Source organism: Bos javanicus, chromosome 3 (genome assembly GCF_032452875.1).
Source record: "Bos javanicus breed banteng chromosome 3, ARS-OSU_banteng_1.0, whole genome shotgun sequence".
Classification (NCBI taxonomy): domain Eukaryota; kingdom Metazoa; phylum Chordata; class Mammalia; order Artiodactyla; family Bovidae; genus Bos; species Bos javanicus.
In genome coordinates, this window is record NC_083870.1 from 100,947,562 (window position 1) to 100,967,145 (window position 19,584).

A 19,584-nucleotide genomic window follows, 5' to 3' on the forward strand; every position below is an offset into this window, starting at 1 on the left:
ATGTCAGAGGTTCTTGTCAGAATCTGGAAAATGTGAGGTTGTAGTAGATATGGGGTAGCAAGTTGGATTTGAATTTAAAAAAATTTTTATTGAAGTATAGAAGAAAACTTTCAAACATGACCTTAATAACTATGTCACTGGTGAAGATATCATGGAGGTGGGGATAGGAAAGCAGACTGGATAGTGTAGTCAGCAGACCTAGGCTGATCTTAAATCATGTCTGAGACCATTGATTGCTAGTAGAGCTTTATGGGGCAAATAAAATAGTCTTAGTGTTATCTTAGTTCATTTCTTTGAGAAGATTAGTTTTACAGATTTATCTTTTAATGTTTACTTTATTTAAACAAATTTGATTTTGATTAGAGATGTTTACAGTAAGAGTTAAAGATCTGTGGGAGAAGCTTAGTCATACTTTTTTGAATCTTGTGGGTAAACAGTCATTTTGATGTTTATAGTAGTTTATGTGCATAGAAAAACACTCGTACTACTTCAGGTGCATTAAACAAACATGTTCTTAAAGTGGTGAGCGGGTTATACTTAGTGTCTGCAGGAAGTATGAGGAAAAAGTGAGTGGTATCTTTATGGCCTCTTCTAACTGGTTTTTTCAGCTACTGATAAAAGAAATGCCCTCTCTAATTTTCAAAAAGAGATCTTAGATATATTTTTAAGTCCATGTGATTCTGATCACTTTAAGGAGTCTGCAGATAGAGTGGTCAAAAGATCCTCAGAATTTCCTTCCACTGAGTGGCCAGACAGGCTGTTTTGTATTTTGCTTTGTATTTATTGCTACCATAGTATCTGCCATATAGTGCATGCGTGCTAAGTCGCTTCAGTTGTGTCAACTCTTTGCGACCCCACAGACCTTAGCCCACCAGGCTCTTCTGTCCATGGATTCTCCAGACAAGAATACTGGAGTAGGTTGCTATGCCCTTCTCCAGGGGATCTTCCCAATCCACATCTCTTATGTCTCCTGCAATGGCAGGCGGGTTCTTTACCACTAGTGCCATCTGAGAAGCCTTCAAGTAGGCATTATTAAATGTTTGTTTTGCATGATATTTATCAGAAAATTCCTCTAAAAGTACATCTCTCTTTTTTATCTTAAATTACAGTAATGACAGAAATGGGAGGGCTTCTAATAAAAGAGGGAACTTAAAACCTGCCTCTATTATTTAAATGTACTTAATCATTCATTTATTAATTCAGTGATTTATTATTTACCTTACTGGATACTAGACTTACAAACTTGAGAAAGATCTGGTCCCTGTCATCAAAGTTATAGTACAATATGATAAGCAATGGTAGAAATACAGGGGGCCCAAGAGGCACAAAGGATGGGATGGGGTATCAGGAAATGCTTTCCAAAATAAGCGACTTGAGTTGGGTTTAGAAGGATGAATAAGAATTAGCAAAGCTATGAAGGGGAAGAAGAGTATTCTGCATAGTACTTAAGCATATATGAAGGCAGAGAGAGTTTAACATTTAAATATTCTGAAATACATCTTGGGTTCCCTTTCTCTTTGACTCAGTTCATTACTGCTGCCTGCTTGAGTCACGCAGGTCCCGGTGGACCTCCTGGAGTGGAGGCTGAACCGTGGTGAACTCAGGCCTTGGCAGATGTGTGGATGTGCACTTGTGTGGTGGCTGTGGAACCTCGAGCTGAGAACAGGGGGCTCCTTTGGAGCATGAGCCTCCCACAGGGCGCTCTTGGGATGCCTGTCCCGGAATTACCCAGGGCAGTAACAAAGCTTTCTTTTCTTCTTTACACCAAGCCAGCAGGATGGGATGTCTGCTAGCCTTTGTGTTTGGAGCCAACCAACAAACATACAGTGACCAGTACAATGGCATTGTTGGGCTTCAGTGAAAAGTAGGTCGTGGCCCAGGCCCTCCTCTGCAGAGGGCCCATCCAAAGAACAGAGGTTGGACAAGCCTCTGATTTGGCTGTTTGGTATTGATGCTGGTTTCTGATGGGCTTTCTGACTTACTTTTGGTGTGTAACATTGTAGGATTTCTTCCCATTGTTTCCAGAAACCTCTATTTGGAATCTCTGAGTTGCCTTTGACTCTTTTCCCTTAGTTCTCATATCTACTACTCAGTTGCTAAATCATTTAGATTCTACTTCTGTTTATTCTAACTCTAGACTACTTTTTCATGCCTGTAATAGCACTGTAAGTCAGGTATTTGGTCATCTCTCATCTGGGCTGATGCAGTAGCCTTTAAACCTCCCTCTAGGTCCTTCTCTCTTCTGTTAACACCATGAGCTTTCTAAAATGTAGTTTCCGTCATGTATTAGTTTCCTAGGATTGCCATAACAAAGCACCACAAAGTGAGTGGCTTATGATGATACAAGTTTATTCTCTCATAGTTCTGAAAGCTTGAAGTCTGAAATCAAAGTGTCGGCAGGGTCTTGCTCTCTCTGAAGGCCCTAAAGGAAGAAGAGCCTTGCCTCTTCATGGTTTCTCTTGGTGTTCCTTAGCTAATAGACACATGAAAATGGATCTTTGCCTCCATTGTTACCTGACATTCTCCTTGTATGTCTGTGTCTCCTCTCCTCTTTTTGTTAAGATATTAGATTAAGGATCCATCCTACTCCAGAAGGACCTCATCTTTACTTGATTACATCTACCAAAGACCTTATTTTCAAATAAGGTCACATTCACAGGTAATCAATTCATTGAATCTTCATAACTCTATGGGTTAGGTTCTATTATTATTCCCATTTTATAGATGAATGTTAAAGAGTAACCAACCCAGGTCACACAACTAGTCAGAGGTGAGTTTCAATCAGAGGCAGCCTAACTCTGCACTATGTGGGCTTCATCACTATATTGCACTGCCTGGCTTCACTTTTTAACTTCATTCTTCTCCCCTGCTTATACTTCATGCAGGGAAAGAAAAAAAGAGAAGAATAACTACTAATCGCTGAACTTGGTGTTCCTTTTGTATAGTATATCTTTATTACTCCCAACCCTGTATATGGGCTTCCAGGAAATAGAACTGAATCCTCAATGGGTGATGAGCCAGGCCTAGTGGGAAAAGGTATTCCAGGTAATGGGGCCAGCAATGTGCACAAATGTGCAAGTAAGCAGGGATCAGACCCTTATAAACAGGAGTGAAAGACATGTATGACATGCTAAGGAAAGAAGACTACTTCGAAAGCTAGTAGAGTAACCCAGGGGAGGAATGATGATAAGATATTAATAGTGGAAAGAATGAGTTGTATACTGTGAGCTAAGCTAAGCATGTGCTAGACACATTAATACTTTGTATATCTTATCTCTTTTTATTTTTCTCTGCCTTTGATTAAACACCAAATCACTTTGGTTCTGCCTCTGAGATGTCTCCAGATATTAACCTCTTTTCCATTCTCGCTCCCAGTCTTTTTCAGGCCTTTGTTGCTTCTCACTTGGATTCCAGAAGCCTCCTAACTCTTCTCCCAGTCTCAATTCCTGACCTTTCTGTACAGTTTTTACATTACTGTTAAAATGATATTTCTAAAGCACATCTAGTCATTGTCCTGGGTGAAAAAAATCGTTAATTTTTGTGTCATCTCTACTAGACTGTGAACTAAGGGCAGGGATTGGCCCTGCTTAGTTTTGTGTTTTCACGTAGTAGGTTTTCAGTATTTCTGTAGGTGTATGGATACAGGTGGGTGGATCTCTCTCGGGACAATCCCGCTAGTTAGGTGGCAGCAAATGATGTCTGTTAGTGGAATGGCAGGCACATTCATCTGCCTTAGATAAGTGCCCTAGCTCTAGGCTATTTGGGTAGATTTTTCACAAAGGAATAATAATTCTTAGAGTTGATATTTTCTTTAGTACCTCTCTGAATATGCCTTTGAACTACTATTCATAGATAAGTTTGTTTGATTATAGATATCACTACTTTGATAATTCAGATTTAAGAAAGGGTAACCATTTTTTCTTGTTCTTCTGACTGGTTATGATTGGGTGAGGTTATGATTAGAATCAGCAGGAATCGAGAACAGGAGTCCTGGGTGTAGTGCATGTTACCTCAGGGAGAGGTATGTATTGCCTAGTCCTGCTCCAGAATATTCTTTGTATGTACAAGTTTATGTGTCTGTCTGTGTTTGAGTGGTACCATCAGACTCTATAGGGCATATATGGAAAGAGCCATTCTCAGCCTTTTAGGATCCAACTCAGATATTACTTTTTCTCTGAAACTTTCCAAACTCCTCAATATCTACTTTTATACCCCAAGTATTTACCTCTGCTAAAAGGTTATTAGTATTATTTGTTTACCAGTGTGTCTTTCATGACACATTTTATGGTATAAACTGAGTATTTCTTTCTTTATGGGATAAACTGAGTATTTATATACCCACATTTACTGTGTGGATGGGTCTCTTGTAATCACTGGGGGATATAATGTTGATGTAAATGGACAAGTTCTTATTCTCATATGGGGGTGGTAGGAAGGGGAGGAGTGCTCAATAAGTATTTGGAGAAATAAGCTGATATTCCTGAGTGGCGAACTGAGTGTGTGCTTACCTGTTCCTTTGATCATTTTCTAGAGTGTTGGCATATGATTTTTTACATACATAGTAATATTGTTCAGTCACCAACACATATTTGTCTATTTGGTGCCTTTTAAGAAAAAAGTCTTTAATGAAATCGAATATCACACAAATGAAATGGCAGAAACTCTTAACATTTTATTAAACCATGAGGAGGAAAAGCAGGTTTTGGTGTAGGTGAACTTGGGGAACAGTCACTTAGAGGTATTAAGTCCCTCTGACACATTTGATTGGCTGATATTATAGTTTTCTGAACTTGAAAGTTAAAAAAAGCAACAATAAAAATTATAAAATCTTCTCTCTGGTAGGTATTTAAATGTGTTGCCAAGGCCTTTGGTTGTTTCGTAGAGCTAAGGGAGTGGTCTGGAAGAAAATGAAAGCAAAGTGGCTGTTATCCCCAGCCCAGAAGGCTGAATGTGCGGGGACAGTTGTTCTTGCCTCTGCTTCCCACAGAGCACACACCAGCTGAGTCTGCACGTGGCGTTGCTTATGGGGAAGTGGACATTCCGACTAATGGCACACAGAGTGTGTAGCAACTTAGAAATCTTCCTTGTTGGCAGATCTCAAACTTCCTTTCCTCATATATGCAAAGGTCTTGAGACATTGAGAAGTTGTGGTTTCTGAGAGCCCCAGAGGCTTATCAGCCCCACCAAAGTGTTCACTGAAGGCAGGCAAGTGAGTAAACTCCATTTGGTTTCCCTCTCTGGTCCTGGGTTTGTGCTTTTTTCCCATCTTGTCTGGAATAGTCAGAGCCAAATAGCCAGTGTGATTCCTCACCTTGTCTCACCTCTCTCCTCTGCTCTCCACCCTGTGGCTTGGTCTGTGGATTTCTCGGACTTTCAGAGACATGGCGGGACAGAGTAAACATGTGTTTGAACCAAGAGTCCTGGCTTACCCTGGCCCACAGAGTACACATACAGGCTTTTTACCCGTCTTTTCTGCCTGGCCCTCAGTGGGAAACCTGAGTGGCTCCTGAAGTCAAGCCTTCCAATGTCACACTGTCACGGTGCCAGACAAGTGGACTACAACCTTGTCACACCTTTTCTACTCTCAGAGCTAGAGAAATTTGTCTACGTGATTAGCTGTCAGCTTCACTGCCCCTCTATAGCTTGGAATTTGCAAGTTCACTTTCCTTTTAGCAAATGGGCACCTCAGATGTGAACCGTGAACAAATTCAACTGGAGTGAAGAGGCTAAGGTGCTATGCTAATGTCGTCATTATGCTTTGTTTTGAGATTTCCAAAGATGGATTATCAAACAAGATGAAGCAGATCAACAGGTTTCCCTTTTGAGAAATTTGGTGTATTTTTAGCCATTCTCTCTGCCTTGCCAAACCTGATCTACTTCATCCAAGGATCTGAAATGCTGCCTCATGCTGCCCCCAACTGGTTCTTTTTGGTACTCATGTTACCACATCAGAGAATCTAAGATTATATGAAACTTCTATTATTTTTTTCTTAGCACTTTCATGTATTTGTATTCAATTCTTATAATAACATCATGAGGTATATGGATCATGGATTATAATACCTATTGTATATATGGGAAAACAGAAGGAAAGCCTCATTAGTCTATTTGTCCAAAGTAAAATGGCTGTTAAGAGGCAGAGTTGGACTAAAATTCAGGTTTCTTATCTTCTCTCCCATCAGTTCCCTACTCTTTTGTAAATCCAATATCACCCCCCACTCCGAAAAGATATGAAGTGCTTATTTTTAGGCTTAGAGGTTTTGTGAAGATTAAATGATGTAATTAATGGTAAGTCCTCAGAGTAGTGCCTGGCACAAAGTAAGCACCAACTGATAGCAGCTGCCACTGCTATTGTGGTTATTATTATTATCTCGGTATTTGCTCTTTTTAAAAACAAAACAAAACAAAGCGGCTCTTTGTGGGTATGTAGGAATGACAGACAGCCAAATTTCTTGAACGAGTATATCTTCACGTAGTTTCCACTTAGCCTTGTCTCCTACTCACTCCTCAGTTCACTTTGATCTTATTCTGGTCTTAACCACTTTACTGAAACTGCTCTGGCCATGGTTGCCAGTGACTTCTTATTTATTTATCTGGCTGCATTGGGTCTTGCTGCACGCAGCATCTTCTGTTGTGACACATGGGCTTCTCTCTGGTTGTATCCCATGGGCTCCAGATTGTGGGCTCGGCAGTTGAGGCACAGTGTGTGGGATTTTCAGCTCCCAGACCAGGGATTAAACCCTCATCCCTTGCATTGGAAGGCAGATTCTTAACTACTGGACCACCAGGGAAGTCCTGCCGGTGACTTGTTAGAGGCAAATTCAGTAGACACTTTTCAGGCTCATCTTACTTGATCTGTAGCATTTTGATACTTTTGGTCATTTTCTCTTTTGGAATGTTCTCGTTCTTTGGCTTCTGTGGTGACATTCTTGCTTGGTGGTTCTTCCTCTGCCTGCTTCTGTATATGTTCCAGTTGTTTGGGATTCTGTTAATTTCCCACCTTATATGTTAACCCCTGGGCAATCCCATATATTCCTTAGCCTCAGTGACTACTTCAGCTCAATGTCATTGCCTCCTAAATGTTAGTCTCTAGCCCAGATTTTGCTCCTAAACTTCAAACTGACTTGGTATAGGGTATCTCCACATGCCCTTAAGCCCAGCATGTCTTAGTTGTACTCCCTGTTTTTTAACATTGCCTCTTCTAAAAACCTCCTCTCCCTATATTCTGAGTATTTAATAATGGCACACAGGGGCCAATAGCCTGCAATCCACCTAGGAGCTTTTCATTGTTCTCCTCCTCCTCATCAAGGCATTCATCAAGTTTTTTTGACTTTGCCATCTAAAATCTTGAATCTTGCTCTGTTCCAGTGCCTCCACTGTTGCCTTAACTCAGGCATTCTTCCTTCACCAGGATTATTGCAATAATTTCCTAACCTATTTTTCCTTCTCCATATTCTCCACTCTAATCCATCCATCCTACCATTGCTGAAATAATCTTTTCCTTAAAAAAACAAATATGAACATGTTGCTCTTTGGCTTAAAAGGCTTCTTTTGTTCCCTATAGATAGGATAAAGTCCATATACTTTAGCAAAGCATATCAGCCTCACCTCTCATGTACTCTGGCCATACTGAGTAAATTAGTTTTCTGAATACACCATGCTCTTAACCTATAGCTTTATGTCTGCTGTTCCCTCTGTGTGGACTTTCTTTCCTGCTCCCCCAAGTCATCCTTTGAACTCCTCAGTTCCTTCGTGCAGCTTTCTCTGACATGCCTAGATTGAGTCTGTACCTTTTCCCTTTGTGCTGTCGTACCTGTACAAAGCTATCTTTTAGCATTTACTACATGATATTGTTTGTCTATATCCCTTAATAGATTGTGATCTCAAAGGAAGGTGCAGCATCTACCATAGTGCCCAGATGCAGAATAACTGCTCAGTAACTTAAAAAAAAAAAAAAAAAAACAACAGTCTCTGTCTTCTAGGTTTTTACCCTCCAGCAGTTTTACCCCCACCCTAAACGTTGTTGACAAATGGTAGCTGGGTTTTCCTTCTGTTTTGCAGTATATCAACTCTGGAAACCTGGAACAGTTGCTAGACAGTAACCTGCATTTGCCCTGGACTGTGAGGGTGAAACTGGCTTATGACATAGCAGTGGGCCTCAGCTACCTTCACTTCAAAGGCATTTTCCATCGGGACCTCACCTCTAAGGTACGAAGGCTTTACTTGGACAACTCTTTGAGACACTATCTTCCATTTACCAAGAAATCTGCATTAAGAAACCAGTCATTAATGAGCTTTGGAATGTTGGAGATCTCTTATAAATTCAACATTTAATCATGGAAGATACAGCTTATTACTGTGTATAGCTAGTCCTTAGAAAGCCAAACTTGGCTCACAGCAGGTTCCTTTCATTGTTGAGTCCATCAGCACATACATCTTGAGAACCTTTATTCTTGGTTTCACTCACTACTGAATGTATGTTGCAGGAATAGATGGCACGAGAACACATAAGAGATTCTTGCCCTTTAGGGGTGACAGCAGTCAAGGCTGTGTGGGAACCTGCCTCTTTGTATTCTCTCCCATGGTCTCCAGCAGGGGTTCTGTGATTTTTAGTCACTTGAGTACAGGTTTTGGAGGCCATAATGTACTGACCCATTTTCTTTCTGTGTGATTGAGTTTCTGCCATCCTGCCAGTTCCTCTTTGGCATCAGCTGGTCTTTGTAGTATTCTCTTGCTGTCCAAATTGCTGTGTGACCAGGTTAGAAAAGAGTTGCTTTTAGAGGAAGTTGGCTATACTACAAGGCAGACACCTCAGGGCCAAGTAGCACAGGATACCACATGACAAGGCTTATTTAAATAGTACTGTTTGTACTACTATATATAAAAAATAGATAACCAATAAAGACCTACTATATAGCACAGTGATTCTACTCAATACTCCGTAATGACCCATATGGGAAAAGAATCTAAAAAAGAGTGGAGATATGCATATATATAAAACTGATTCAGTTTGCTGTACAGCAGAAAGTAATAGAACATTGTAAATATATGCCAATAAAATTTTTTTTTTAAATAATACTGTTTGACCATTGATATGGGAACTATAAATCATCTAATATAACTTGTGTTCAGAAGCTGATTTAAAATTCTCCTAGGGAGGTATATGAGGCTTCCTAGGTGACTCAGTGGTAAAGAATCCACTGGCCAATGTAGAAGATGCAGGAGACATGGGTTCGATCCCTGGGTTGGGAAGATCCCCTAGAGGAGGAAATAGCAACCCATTCCAACATTCTTGCCTGGAAAATCCCATGGACAGAGGAGCCTGGTGGGCTACAGTCCATGGGGTCACGAAGAGTCGGACACAACTAAGCAACTGAGCACACACACATGCACGCAGGGGAGGTATATGGACCATCCAAGAACAGTGGTCACTTCATTCTGCACCCTTAACACATGCATATGCACATGCATATACATATTCGTGCAGCTCTTCTGTCATGGATGAGGGGTAAGGAAACCTGTTACAGGAAAAAGTTTGCAAAGGGAACAAAAGCAGGCTGTGCTCTCAGAGCCAATAGACCTGGTGTTCTAAACATAAGTACTGTCCCCAAGGGACCCTGGCCATTGGTTTGTGACTACTACACAGAAAATAGCTTTAAGTAGTGCTCGTAGGGCTCTAGGTGTGGCAGTGCCATTTGTAGTCAGCTGCACTGTTACTGAAGAAACCCTAAGATTGGTGGAATCTGGTGACCAGCTGAGACCTAGTTGTGAGAAGTCCTTTATCTTCAATGGTATAAGCAAGAGCTGGACAGCTGGGAGCTGGAAGGTGGTATCTTATCCCTTCATCAGCCTCTTCTCCTTCCTTAGAATGTTTTAGAAAGTCAAGACTTAGAAAATTGCACCTGTTCCTGGCAGATGGGTTGGGTTGTATCAACTTAGATACTGTCTTAAGTTGATGGCATATCCTTACCTTGGGCATGCAACTAAAATAAAATTGTTGCTTCCTACTCAGAGAGCATCATGTCTTCTAACATAGAGGGAGGTCATGACCAGTTGTCTATCAGTCACACAGATATTTCCTACACACCCACATGAGTGTCTTCTGTGCCTGGCACCATGCATGAAGGAATATTTGAGAAAGATAAGTTCTGACCAGAGATAGTCTATTGGCAAATAACTGAAGAAAAGTTCATAGCATTTTATAATTGAGTGTTTAGCTATAGACTATGGGTTTTCAGCAAAAAAAAATCAGTAAACTAGGGTACCTAGGTTTTCTGGAGGAACTCATTGTATTCCATTCTGTGCACCCAAAATATTTTATCCCATTGTGCTAGTGTGGTTCTGAGTTTGTCATATTGTATGTATTGTAAAAATGACTACCCTTTTTGGATCTTTAGGGTAAGACCACTGTCCTTTGGTTTTCCTAGTTGATGGTGGGTGCTCCCATGTCAGCTGGCTTGAGATGAGAAACTGGGAATTTAGGAGAAAAATTCTCTGGTATTATTGGTGTACTTTCTTGGGTCTGAACTTTAGGTGGTGGTGAGAACAAATGACTTTGCAACTGGAAGACAGGCTGGGAACTACACTTTAGGGAATCTCAAGTTGAAGAAAAACGAGCAAATTTTATAAGCCAGACCATCCTATTTGAGAGACTCTATTTATTGCCCTTTTATCCAAATGTTTCAACTTCACAGTGTTGCAGAGATTAAGGAGAGGTTGTATGTTCACACCTAGACCAAAGCAGCCCCACCCAGGAGACCTGTGTGGTGGTGACAGTGACTCTAAGAATGAGAATCCCAAGGGAAAAATAAGGCTAAAGGGACAGAGCAGGGCTTTGAAATTTCCAAACTATCTCCTCATTGTCAGCCTTGGATCTGAATTTAAGTGCAGTAAAAGGTTTACTTATATTTTAGTGTGTACACTTCCAGTTATTTGATGGTATACTGTGTCTGTGTCTCCCACCAACACATGAGTTTCTCAAGTGCTGCTCTTATTCACCTTTTTCCCCCTAGCACCTAACATAGAGCCTATCAGAGTAGAGGCTTCCTGGCCCTCTTGCAGAAAATGTGCTTGATGGCACAGAGGCCAGAACATCTGCTTGAGAACTGAGATTTTGAGTCCCACATCCAGTTTTATTCCACCTCTTTAAATGACTTCAGTGTTCTTGGGCTATTGACATCAGCCCTGGCTTCTCAGACCAGAGCTAATAAGAGGGATTTAGAATACTGGCAGTGTGTTTCAGGTGGGTAAACCAGGACAGAGAGAAGCATATGCCATTTTCCAAATGATCCTGGGCCTAGAGTAGTGGCAGAGAGGATCCTAGTTTTGAGTGCCTACTGAAAGTAGTGTTGCCTTTGTAGAATTCACACATCAGTGTTTACTGAAACACTGTTTTCAAGAATGAAAAGTCTGTCACATATAGCTGTTCAGTCTAATTTTGTAACTACTTCTAAGAAACAGGCTGATTTAGGTTTGTGCAGTGGCAATGCTGATTACTTAGAAGGAAATGGGAGGTTGTGTGGCTTTAAAAACATTCAGTTCTTGAGCTCCATCAAGAAGTGGCAACAGCCGCATGCAGGCTAGAAGCAGTTGATTCAGTTGTATGTGAGCCTTGCTCTTAAGGGCAGCTAAGGAGGGCTTCTTTGTTTTTAAATATATATTTTTTTAAATTAGAGGATAATTACAATATTGTGATGTTTTTGCCATACATCAACATACATTGGCATTAGGTATACATATGTCCCCTCCCTCTTGAACACCCCTCCCAGCTCCCTCCCCATTGCGCTCATCTAGATTTTCACAGAGCACTAGCTTTGGGTTCCCTGTGTCACACATCAAACTCAAGAGAATGCTTTCAGAGACTGAAGAGAACATGAATTAGAAACAGTTGAATGCTGGAGGATGTAGAGAGTGTGTGTTAGGGCACTCTGTAGTCATTTTTTATAATGAGAACCATCATTAGCCTTTTGGAACCACTTATACTGTGCTGTTAGAGGAGATAGAAATTGCTGGAACCTAATCTATACCATCCATGGGCTCTGAGTCAAGTTGGAGATTCAGATATGTGAGCAGATTACTTCCCAAGAACTATGGAGAAGGTATAGGATCATATGGTGGAGTGGAAAGGAAGGGACAGGACACACTATAGCAAACCAGATAATCTTCTCCAAGTTGGACTCTAGTTGTCTCTGGGATATTTAGGAGGGAGTTTAATTTCTGATCTGGCTGTGCTGTGAAAAGAAACTTTTAACCTTTCTTGAGACATAGAATCAGTACTTTGTTTCTAACTGGATTTATGGAGTGAATTTGTTGGGGGTAAGGGGAAAGAGGTGTTGGCACATGGAAAGCCATTTTTTGTTGTTACAGAAATAGCTTTTTGAGAGGTCCCTGGTAGCTCAGACGGTAAAGTGTCTGCCTACAATGCGGGAAACCCAGGTTCGATCCCTGGGTCGGGAAGATCCCCTGGAGAAGGAAATGGCAACCCACTCCAGTATTCTTGCCTGGAAAATCCCATGGACTGAGGAGCCTGGTAGGCTACAGTCCATGGGGTCGCAGAGTCAGACACAGCTGAGCGACTTCACTTCACTTAGAGCTAACACTTACAAATGGACCTGGCATTTCTCTGTTTGGGTCATTTTATTCAGTGCCAGTACAGGCTGTGCAGCTGTTCTAGGAGCCCTCAGGATCTGCTCTCAGGTGTCTCCTCTGGCGCAGTCCTGAAGGGTTTGTGCTGGCTTACAGAAATGCGTTCATGGCCACCTTTTGAATCTCTTGTCAGCTTGGTCCCCACCATGGAGAGTCGAATGTATGATTAGTGTGTGCCTTTTCACTTGCTTTCAAAAGAAGCTTTATTCGTCAGACTTTCACATGACAAACTTTGGCCGAGTTCTTTCTGCATGTCTGTGCTAGGTTAGAGATACAGAGATAATAGGATCAGTCCCTGCCCTTTGAAGAGGCAGACTTGTAAGCCTCTGCTACTGTGTGATGTATTATAATAGGAGGAAGGACAAAGAGGAATGGGAGCCAGGTGGCAGCAGTGCCTGGGCTCCTCTTTGAACCAGAAAAGGTCACCTCTCACCTCAGGGAAGTCTGACTGGGCCTTTCTTATATCTGTTGCTTACTCCAGGCATACTTTTGAATAAAGCATTCTTCAGCTTGATTTAATGGACTTTGTATCCCACACAGCCTGAAAATTAGTCTGGGTTCTTCAGAACCCCACAGTGGTCTGAGTTCATATTTTGTGCTCTGTACCGTCAGTCTGTACTGCGGCCATGTCCAAGTTGGGTGAGAAATGCAAGCATTACAGTAGGCGCCCTTGGATTAATCAGCTTTGGAGGTGGGGGCTAGCATCCCAGATGAAGGGGTCTTACTGTATTGCCTGCACAAACAGTGCTGCCTTCTCCATGGGCCTGGGCCTCTGCTTCTGTCTTAAGACTGCATTGTTCCTGCCATAGCCTTGCTGTCTCTAGTGGAAAGCTTTTCAACCAGTTTTTCTGGAAAGGTCAGAATCATTAGGGGATGATCCTATTAGAATCAGGAGACCCACAGCTTTACCACTCATAGTTGGAAGCTTCACTTTTCTCATCTTAAATGTAAAAATCTCAGATCTGCCCACCTGACAAGGTTGTTTGAATCACTTGGCCTAGTTTATGAATACTGTTTTATAATTAATTCGTAAGGTACCACACAGGCAGAAGTAGACAGTCTTTCCCTTGCACAAGGGGCTAGGAAATATTCCCAAGGGCACTTCGCTCTTAAGATATTGCTGCTTTGCTGAATCTTTTAGTATATGGTGTACAGCCTTTAGCTATAGGAAGGGACTATAGAAACAGACACTTAGGTCAAATACTAAGGTTAGAGAGAAGAGAATGCAAAGGATACTTTGGAAAAGGATATTGAACCTAACCTGAGGGTACAGAGACGACTTCTTGGAGAAGGTGATGCCTGAGCTGAATCTTGAAAATTGAATTCTACTTAGTAAGTATTGTGTGTTTGTGCTTAGTTGCTTAGACATGTCTGACTCTTTGTGATCCCATGGACTGCAGCCTACCAGGCTCCTCTGTTCATGGTGATTCTCCAGGCATAAGTACTGGAGTACGTTGCCATGCCCTCCTCCAGGGGATTTTCCCAACGCAAGGATCAAACCCAAGTCTCCCACATTGCAGGCAGATTCTTTACTGACTGAGCCACCAGGGAAGCCCTGGTGTGTGAGACCTGGGTTCGATCCCTGGGTTGGGAAGATCCCCTGGAAGAGGGCATGGCAACCCACATTGTGTGTGTGGTGGGGTTATATTCCAGATCACATCAGTCGAACAGTATAAACAAAGGCATAGAGACATGAACAGTATGATATGCAGACTGTGAGGCTGAAGTGGTAGGGGATAAGAATTGAAAGCAGAGGAGTCTGATGATATACTATCTAACTTGGATTTTATCTTCTAGATAGGAAATGAAGAACCATTGTTGGCTTCTTTTAAATAACAACTTTTTTGAGATATTACTCACATAAAATAAAATTCATCCTTTCAAAGTATACATTTCAGTGGTTTTTAGTATATTCAATTATCATCACTATCTAATTTCAAATCTTTTCATCGTTCCAAAAGGAAAACCCCATGCCCTGTTCTCCCCTCCCTTCAGCCTTTGGGAACCACTAATCTTTTTTCAGTTGCTATAGCTTTGCTTAATCTGGACATTTCATAGAAATAGAATCATACAATATATTATTGCTAGCTTTTAAGTAGGTGAGTAACAGATTTGCATTTTACAAAGATCATGCTGGCAGAAGTGAGGAAGGTGGATTCTGGAGATCAAGCCTAGCCTAGGCAGAGACCATTTGGAATACTGGAGTATTCAGAGGAGGACCTGAATTAAGGCAACAGTCATGGGGATGAAAAAGGAGGGGGCGATTTGAAAACATTTAGAAGCTAAAATTATTTGGAGTTAAGAGTGGAAAGTCTAGGTGAATCCCAAGTTTCTAGCTTAGCAAACTGGGTGGAAAACAGCAATACTAGCTGACATAAAAATACAGCTAGAGATTTAGTTTTGGGGGAAAAAGATGAGTTCAGCTTTGCATGTATAGTTCAGTGTGAATAATCCAGATGTCGTCCAGATATAGACCAGATGTGCAAAGCTGAAGATTGAGAAATAAAGGTCAGTGCAGAGGATATACATTTGGGAGTCATCAGTACAGAAGTGGTAATTAGAAAAGAAATGTGGAATAGTCTCCACAGCTATAGGCCTAGGAGAACCCTGAGACCATCACCCTCGGGGGTGGGAGGAAAAGCCTGCCCTAGAGTGTTCAGAGTAGCCAGAGGTAGAGAAGGAAATCTATAGTGTCACAGAAGCCAGGAGAGAAGAATCAAAAGCAACAGAAATAGCTTGTAATTAGCCTTTGATTGGAGAAGGCAATGGCACTCCAGTACTCTTGCCTGGAAAATCCCATGGATGGAGGAGCCTGGTAGGCTGCAGTCCAGGGGGTCGCTAAGAGTCGGACACGACTGAAGCGACTTAGCAGCAGCCTTTGATAGCTAGTCTGTTTGCTCCAGGGCCACAATGGCTTAGTCTCTACATGTCCAGCATTGATAGGATTCCTGAATCATATATAAAAATGCTGAAGGAAATAATCAGCAATGTCAACAGCAGCAAAATCAAGTAATACTAAGGACTGATTTTGTCTACTGAGTTTAATGACATGGAACTCAGAGGGATCCTCCGGGAGAATACTTCCAGCAGAAGCCAGTGAGGAAGGGGTGGGAGATGAGGAAGTAAAAACAGCAAGTGTTGCCAGCCAGACTTCACTAGTCTAGACTCCACTAAGAGCAGGCTCAGGAGTTTATTGAAAAACCCCATAGGAGCTAATCCTGGTCAGGGATCCTCCCCATTTTCCTCATCACCTCAGATACAGACTCCTAAAGTTGGCTCTTTTGGTTTTCAGTATTCCATCTTTGTCTTTGGCTCCAGTCCCTGGCTGCTGGCTATGGAGAAGCTTTAAGAGAGGCAGGGGTCACATTCCAGATCAGAGGCAGACTGGGCTAGGCAGGCTCATCCATGTTGTGGGGCCCTGATCAACCTTGCCGTAGCCATCTTTTAGCGGCTCAGAGAAGCTACTGTAAGTCGCTTCCTCCTGGATGGTTGGTCTACAGTGAGTGTATAAGAGGGCTTCATGACTGTGAAGATGGGACAGAAATTGAAGAGCTTTGATAAGGGGTACCGGCCATGCTCTGTTCCTTATTGCTGCGCCTAAGCTGAATTTCGCAGGATTGTTTCTAAGGGCTGAAAAGCCAGTAGTAAACAGGACTTTAGACTGATCCTTGGAGACAGGAGCCTGAGTTGTTGATGAAAGAAGAGGAGGGGAGAAAAACAAGCAACAGATCTGAGCCGCCACTGCCTCACAAGCCAGTGCCCAATAGCCTAGACTTCGGCTGTCTAATAGACAGGCTGGCTTAGAACCCATCTTCTCATAGATTGTAAAGTCAGGGAGTTGGGGTGGGGGTGGATTGCTGAGCCAGGGGACTGATGGAAGGGCTGAAGCCAGGACAAGCCCAAGGAGAGGCCTGCTTAGAAGCCAGAGACAGTTATGTCTATCAGGAAACGAGGGCAATAGATGTAATGAAATCACAGGCTGCTTCCAGCTCAGAAAAAGAGAGCATAGTGTGATCACATCAAGGCCAGAGTAAGGGACTAATTTGTATCTGATGCGAAGTAACCAGGTGACTTGGCAATGCCTTGGCAACTATGTGCCAAGGTGAGGAAGAGGGAGGGCTAGAGGGCCTTGCCAGTCCCAGAAATGTCCCTGTGAGCCAAGGATCCCTGTTCTCTGCTGCCCCTGGAGGAAGGGGGGATCGAATGAGGTGCCTCCTGAGCCAGAGTGGTGTAGGTCCATTTTGAATATTTGAGGAGAGCTCGTTGCTGCTTTATGTTTAAAGTCATTTGGGTTCATCCTTTCTCTGGAGACAGCAGCATTTGTTCAACAAGCTTGTCTTGAACCTCTCTCATAAATTGAATAGTGTAAGGAAGGCCCAAACCCGAATTTGCCCCTGAGAGGCTGATGGCCTCTCTGCTAGGCTGTAAGAGGAAGTGGCAGAGAGGAGTTAATGGAGTTGAGAAAGCTGAAGGTGAGAACTGGAGAGGTCAGGACTGGAAAGGTAAGCTTACCTTAAAGCACACTAAATTTTCTGAGGAAAAAAGAATTGGGAGAATATTCCAAATGGAAAGAAAAAGTAAAAGCAAAGACAAAGGTTTGAAGGGCCTGTTCAGGCTTGTCTGTAAGAAGTTTGGATGAAGATATGTACATAGGGGCACCAGGGGCTCAGATCACAGAACAAAGCCAGATTGTGGAATTTTAATGCCAGAGGAGAGGGTGGTTGTAATCTTGTGGGCAGTGAAAGTTGGTATAGGCTTGTCCTGTGCTTACATTACTTGGCAAGGTCAGGCCTGGTCTTTGAGTCTCTACGTTCTGAGAGAAGAATGGAGGCCAGGGTCTGATAGCCTGTCTTCTTCCACTAGATTATAAGCTCCAAGAGAACAAGGGTTTCTGTTTACTGTGATATCTTTGATACTTAGAACCTTGCCTAGCACATGGAAAACAAAGATAAATATTTGTTTGGAGCATGGTATGAATCCTAGGGCAGCCACCCAAGATCCAGGCCTAACTCACCTCACATGGCTATCAGAGCCCCACTGGGGTCAGCCCAAGAGCATGATTTCACCAAGAAGCAAAGGACAAGGTACCCTGTGGTAGTAGGGAGGGGTGGTGGGAAACTCTATGGCTGGCTGGTCCCCTCTTCTGATCCACATGTCTTCTTCTTTGGGAACCCTAGAACTGCCTGATAAAGAGGGATGAAAATGGTTACTCTGCAGTGGTAGCTGACTTTGGCCTGGCTGAGAAGATCCCTGATATCAGGTGGGTAACCCTAATGGGTGCTGGGGTCACTGAAGGGACTGAGGCAAAGGGGAAGACTCCAGTGTCCTCTTCAGAGGCTAGGACTTGGTCACAGCCCAATCTCAGCTCCCTAAATTCAGTCAATTTTGGTGTGCCCATCCTTGGGGGAGAGAAATTCCCAATGGTCAGACCTCCCATTGCACCCACCAGTGGCAAGCTCATTTTCCATACATTCTTACCCCACAGCACAGGCGGTGAGAAGCTAGCTGTGGTGGGCTCACCCTTCTGGATGGCACCTGAGGTTCTCCGAGATGAGCCCTACAATGAAAAGGTGAGTCTGGGGACCCCAAGGCCTGATTCTCTGTAGAATCCATTCTTAGCATAAAGTGCCTTGGATCACCCTTCACGTATAGGGTAAGGATCTATATCCTTCCTGCAAAATCAGCACTGGTACCTGTCAGCTGCCTGGTGAATGAACTGAATGAAATATGGTCAGTATTTCATTCCACTTCCTGATGGCTCAGTGGTTAAGAATCCCCCAGCAAATGCAGGAGATGTGGGTTTGATCCCTGGGTCAGGAAGATCTCCTAGAGTAGGAAATATCAACCCACTCCAGTATTCTTCCCTGGGAAATCCCACAGACAGAGGAGCCTGGCGGGCTACAGTCCAGAGTCACAGAGTTAAGACATGACTGAGCAACTGAGTACATGGTCAGTAGGGCCCAAGCCTGGGCTAGTGAACATGAGAGGCAGAAACCCCACCTCTTACCCCATCGAGGGAAACTGAGATTTCACTACCCACCAGGCGGACGTGTTCTCTTATGGTATCATCCTCTGTGAGATCATCGCCCGCATCCAGGCTGATCCAGACTATCTTCCCCGAACAGAGGTGAGCTCCAGGATGGGGATCAGTGCCACTGGGATGGCTGCTTTCGAGGCCATGGAATTTTTTATTTTCTTGGGGTGGAGTTCCTGGAACTTGGTCTGTGGCTTCTTCTCTGGGGCAGTTCTCCACCTCTCCTGAGCAGGCCAGGATGGGTGGAGGGGTTAATGACCTGTCTACCCATGTCCCTGCTCCTTCTCCACCATACCCATCCACAGAATTTCGGGCTAGACTATGATGCTTTCCAGCACATGGTGGGAGACTGTCCCCCAGACTTTCTGCAGCTCACCTTCAACTGCTGTAATGTGAGTATCTTTTTCTCCTGGGCTTTGGTTGGGGCTGGCTGAACCCTGTTCACCTGGTTAGGACCACAGGGAGAGGCTGCTAATTAGCCTCATGAGGGACCTCTGTCTCAATGATGAGTGGCAGTGCCTATGTTCCTTCCTCTGGGCCTGTCAGACTCTGGCCCAAAGCCTTGGACCAAGGAAAGGAAAATTGCTTTCTATTATCCAGTCCTCAGCTTGTAATGTAAACCTACTACCCCTTTTCTTGGATATTGATGGAGCTTTGGTCAGGTTTTAGTTGGACCATGCATCCAACTGGTCCAAAGCCCATAAGAAAGGCTCGTTAGCATTTTAGGTCTGGGGCCGCACCTACCAGTTATGACTAAGGGGTAGCTGGGACTGGTCCAGGTAGCTTCCAGAAACATGTTAGCTGCAGAACTCAAAGAATAGAACCAACCAATGTGAACACCCCCTTTTGGAGGGTTCTATGCCAAACAAGGGGACAAGACATAGAAAGGCCGCTGAGGTAGGGGA

At 43.1% G+C, this 19,584-nt stretch overlaps 1 protein-coding gene across 7 annotated transcripts in view; it reads left to right on the plus strand.

Annotated features, from left to right (window-relative positions):
- TESK2 (testis associated actin remodelling kinase 2) overlaps nucleotides 1-19,584 on the plus strand; it is a 137,676-nt gene that overhangs the window by 115,822 nt on the left and 2,270 nt on the right. For 6 of the 7 annotated variants that reach the window (XM_061413109.1, XM_061413111.1, XM_061413112.1 and 3 more), the window contains 5 exons: nucleotides 8,062-8,208; nucleotides 17,823-17,905; nucleotides 18,131-18,215; nucleotides 18,689-18,772; nucleotides 18,985-19,071. In XM_061413109.1, coding sequence (XP_061269093.1) covers nucleotides 8,062-8,208; nucleotides 17,823-17,905; nucleotides 18,131-18,215; nucleotides 18,689-18,772; nucleotides 18,985-19,071 — 486 coding nt within the window. The remainder of the gene's footprint in view (nucleotides 1-8,061; nucleotides 8,209-17,822; nucleotides 17,906-18,130; nucleotides 18,216-18,688; nucleotides 18,773-18,984; nucleotides 19,072-19,584) is intronic. The other variant, XM_061413115.1, reaches the window with a different exon arrangement.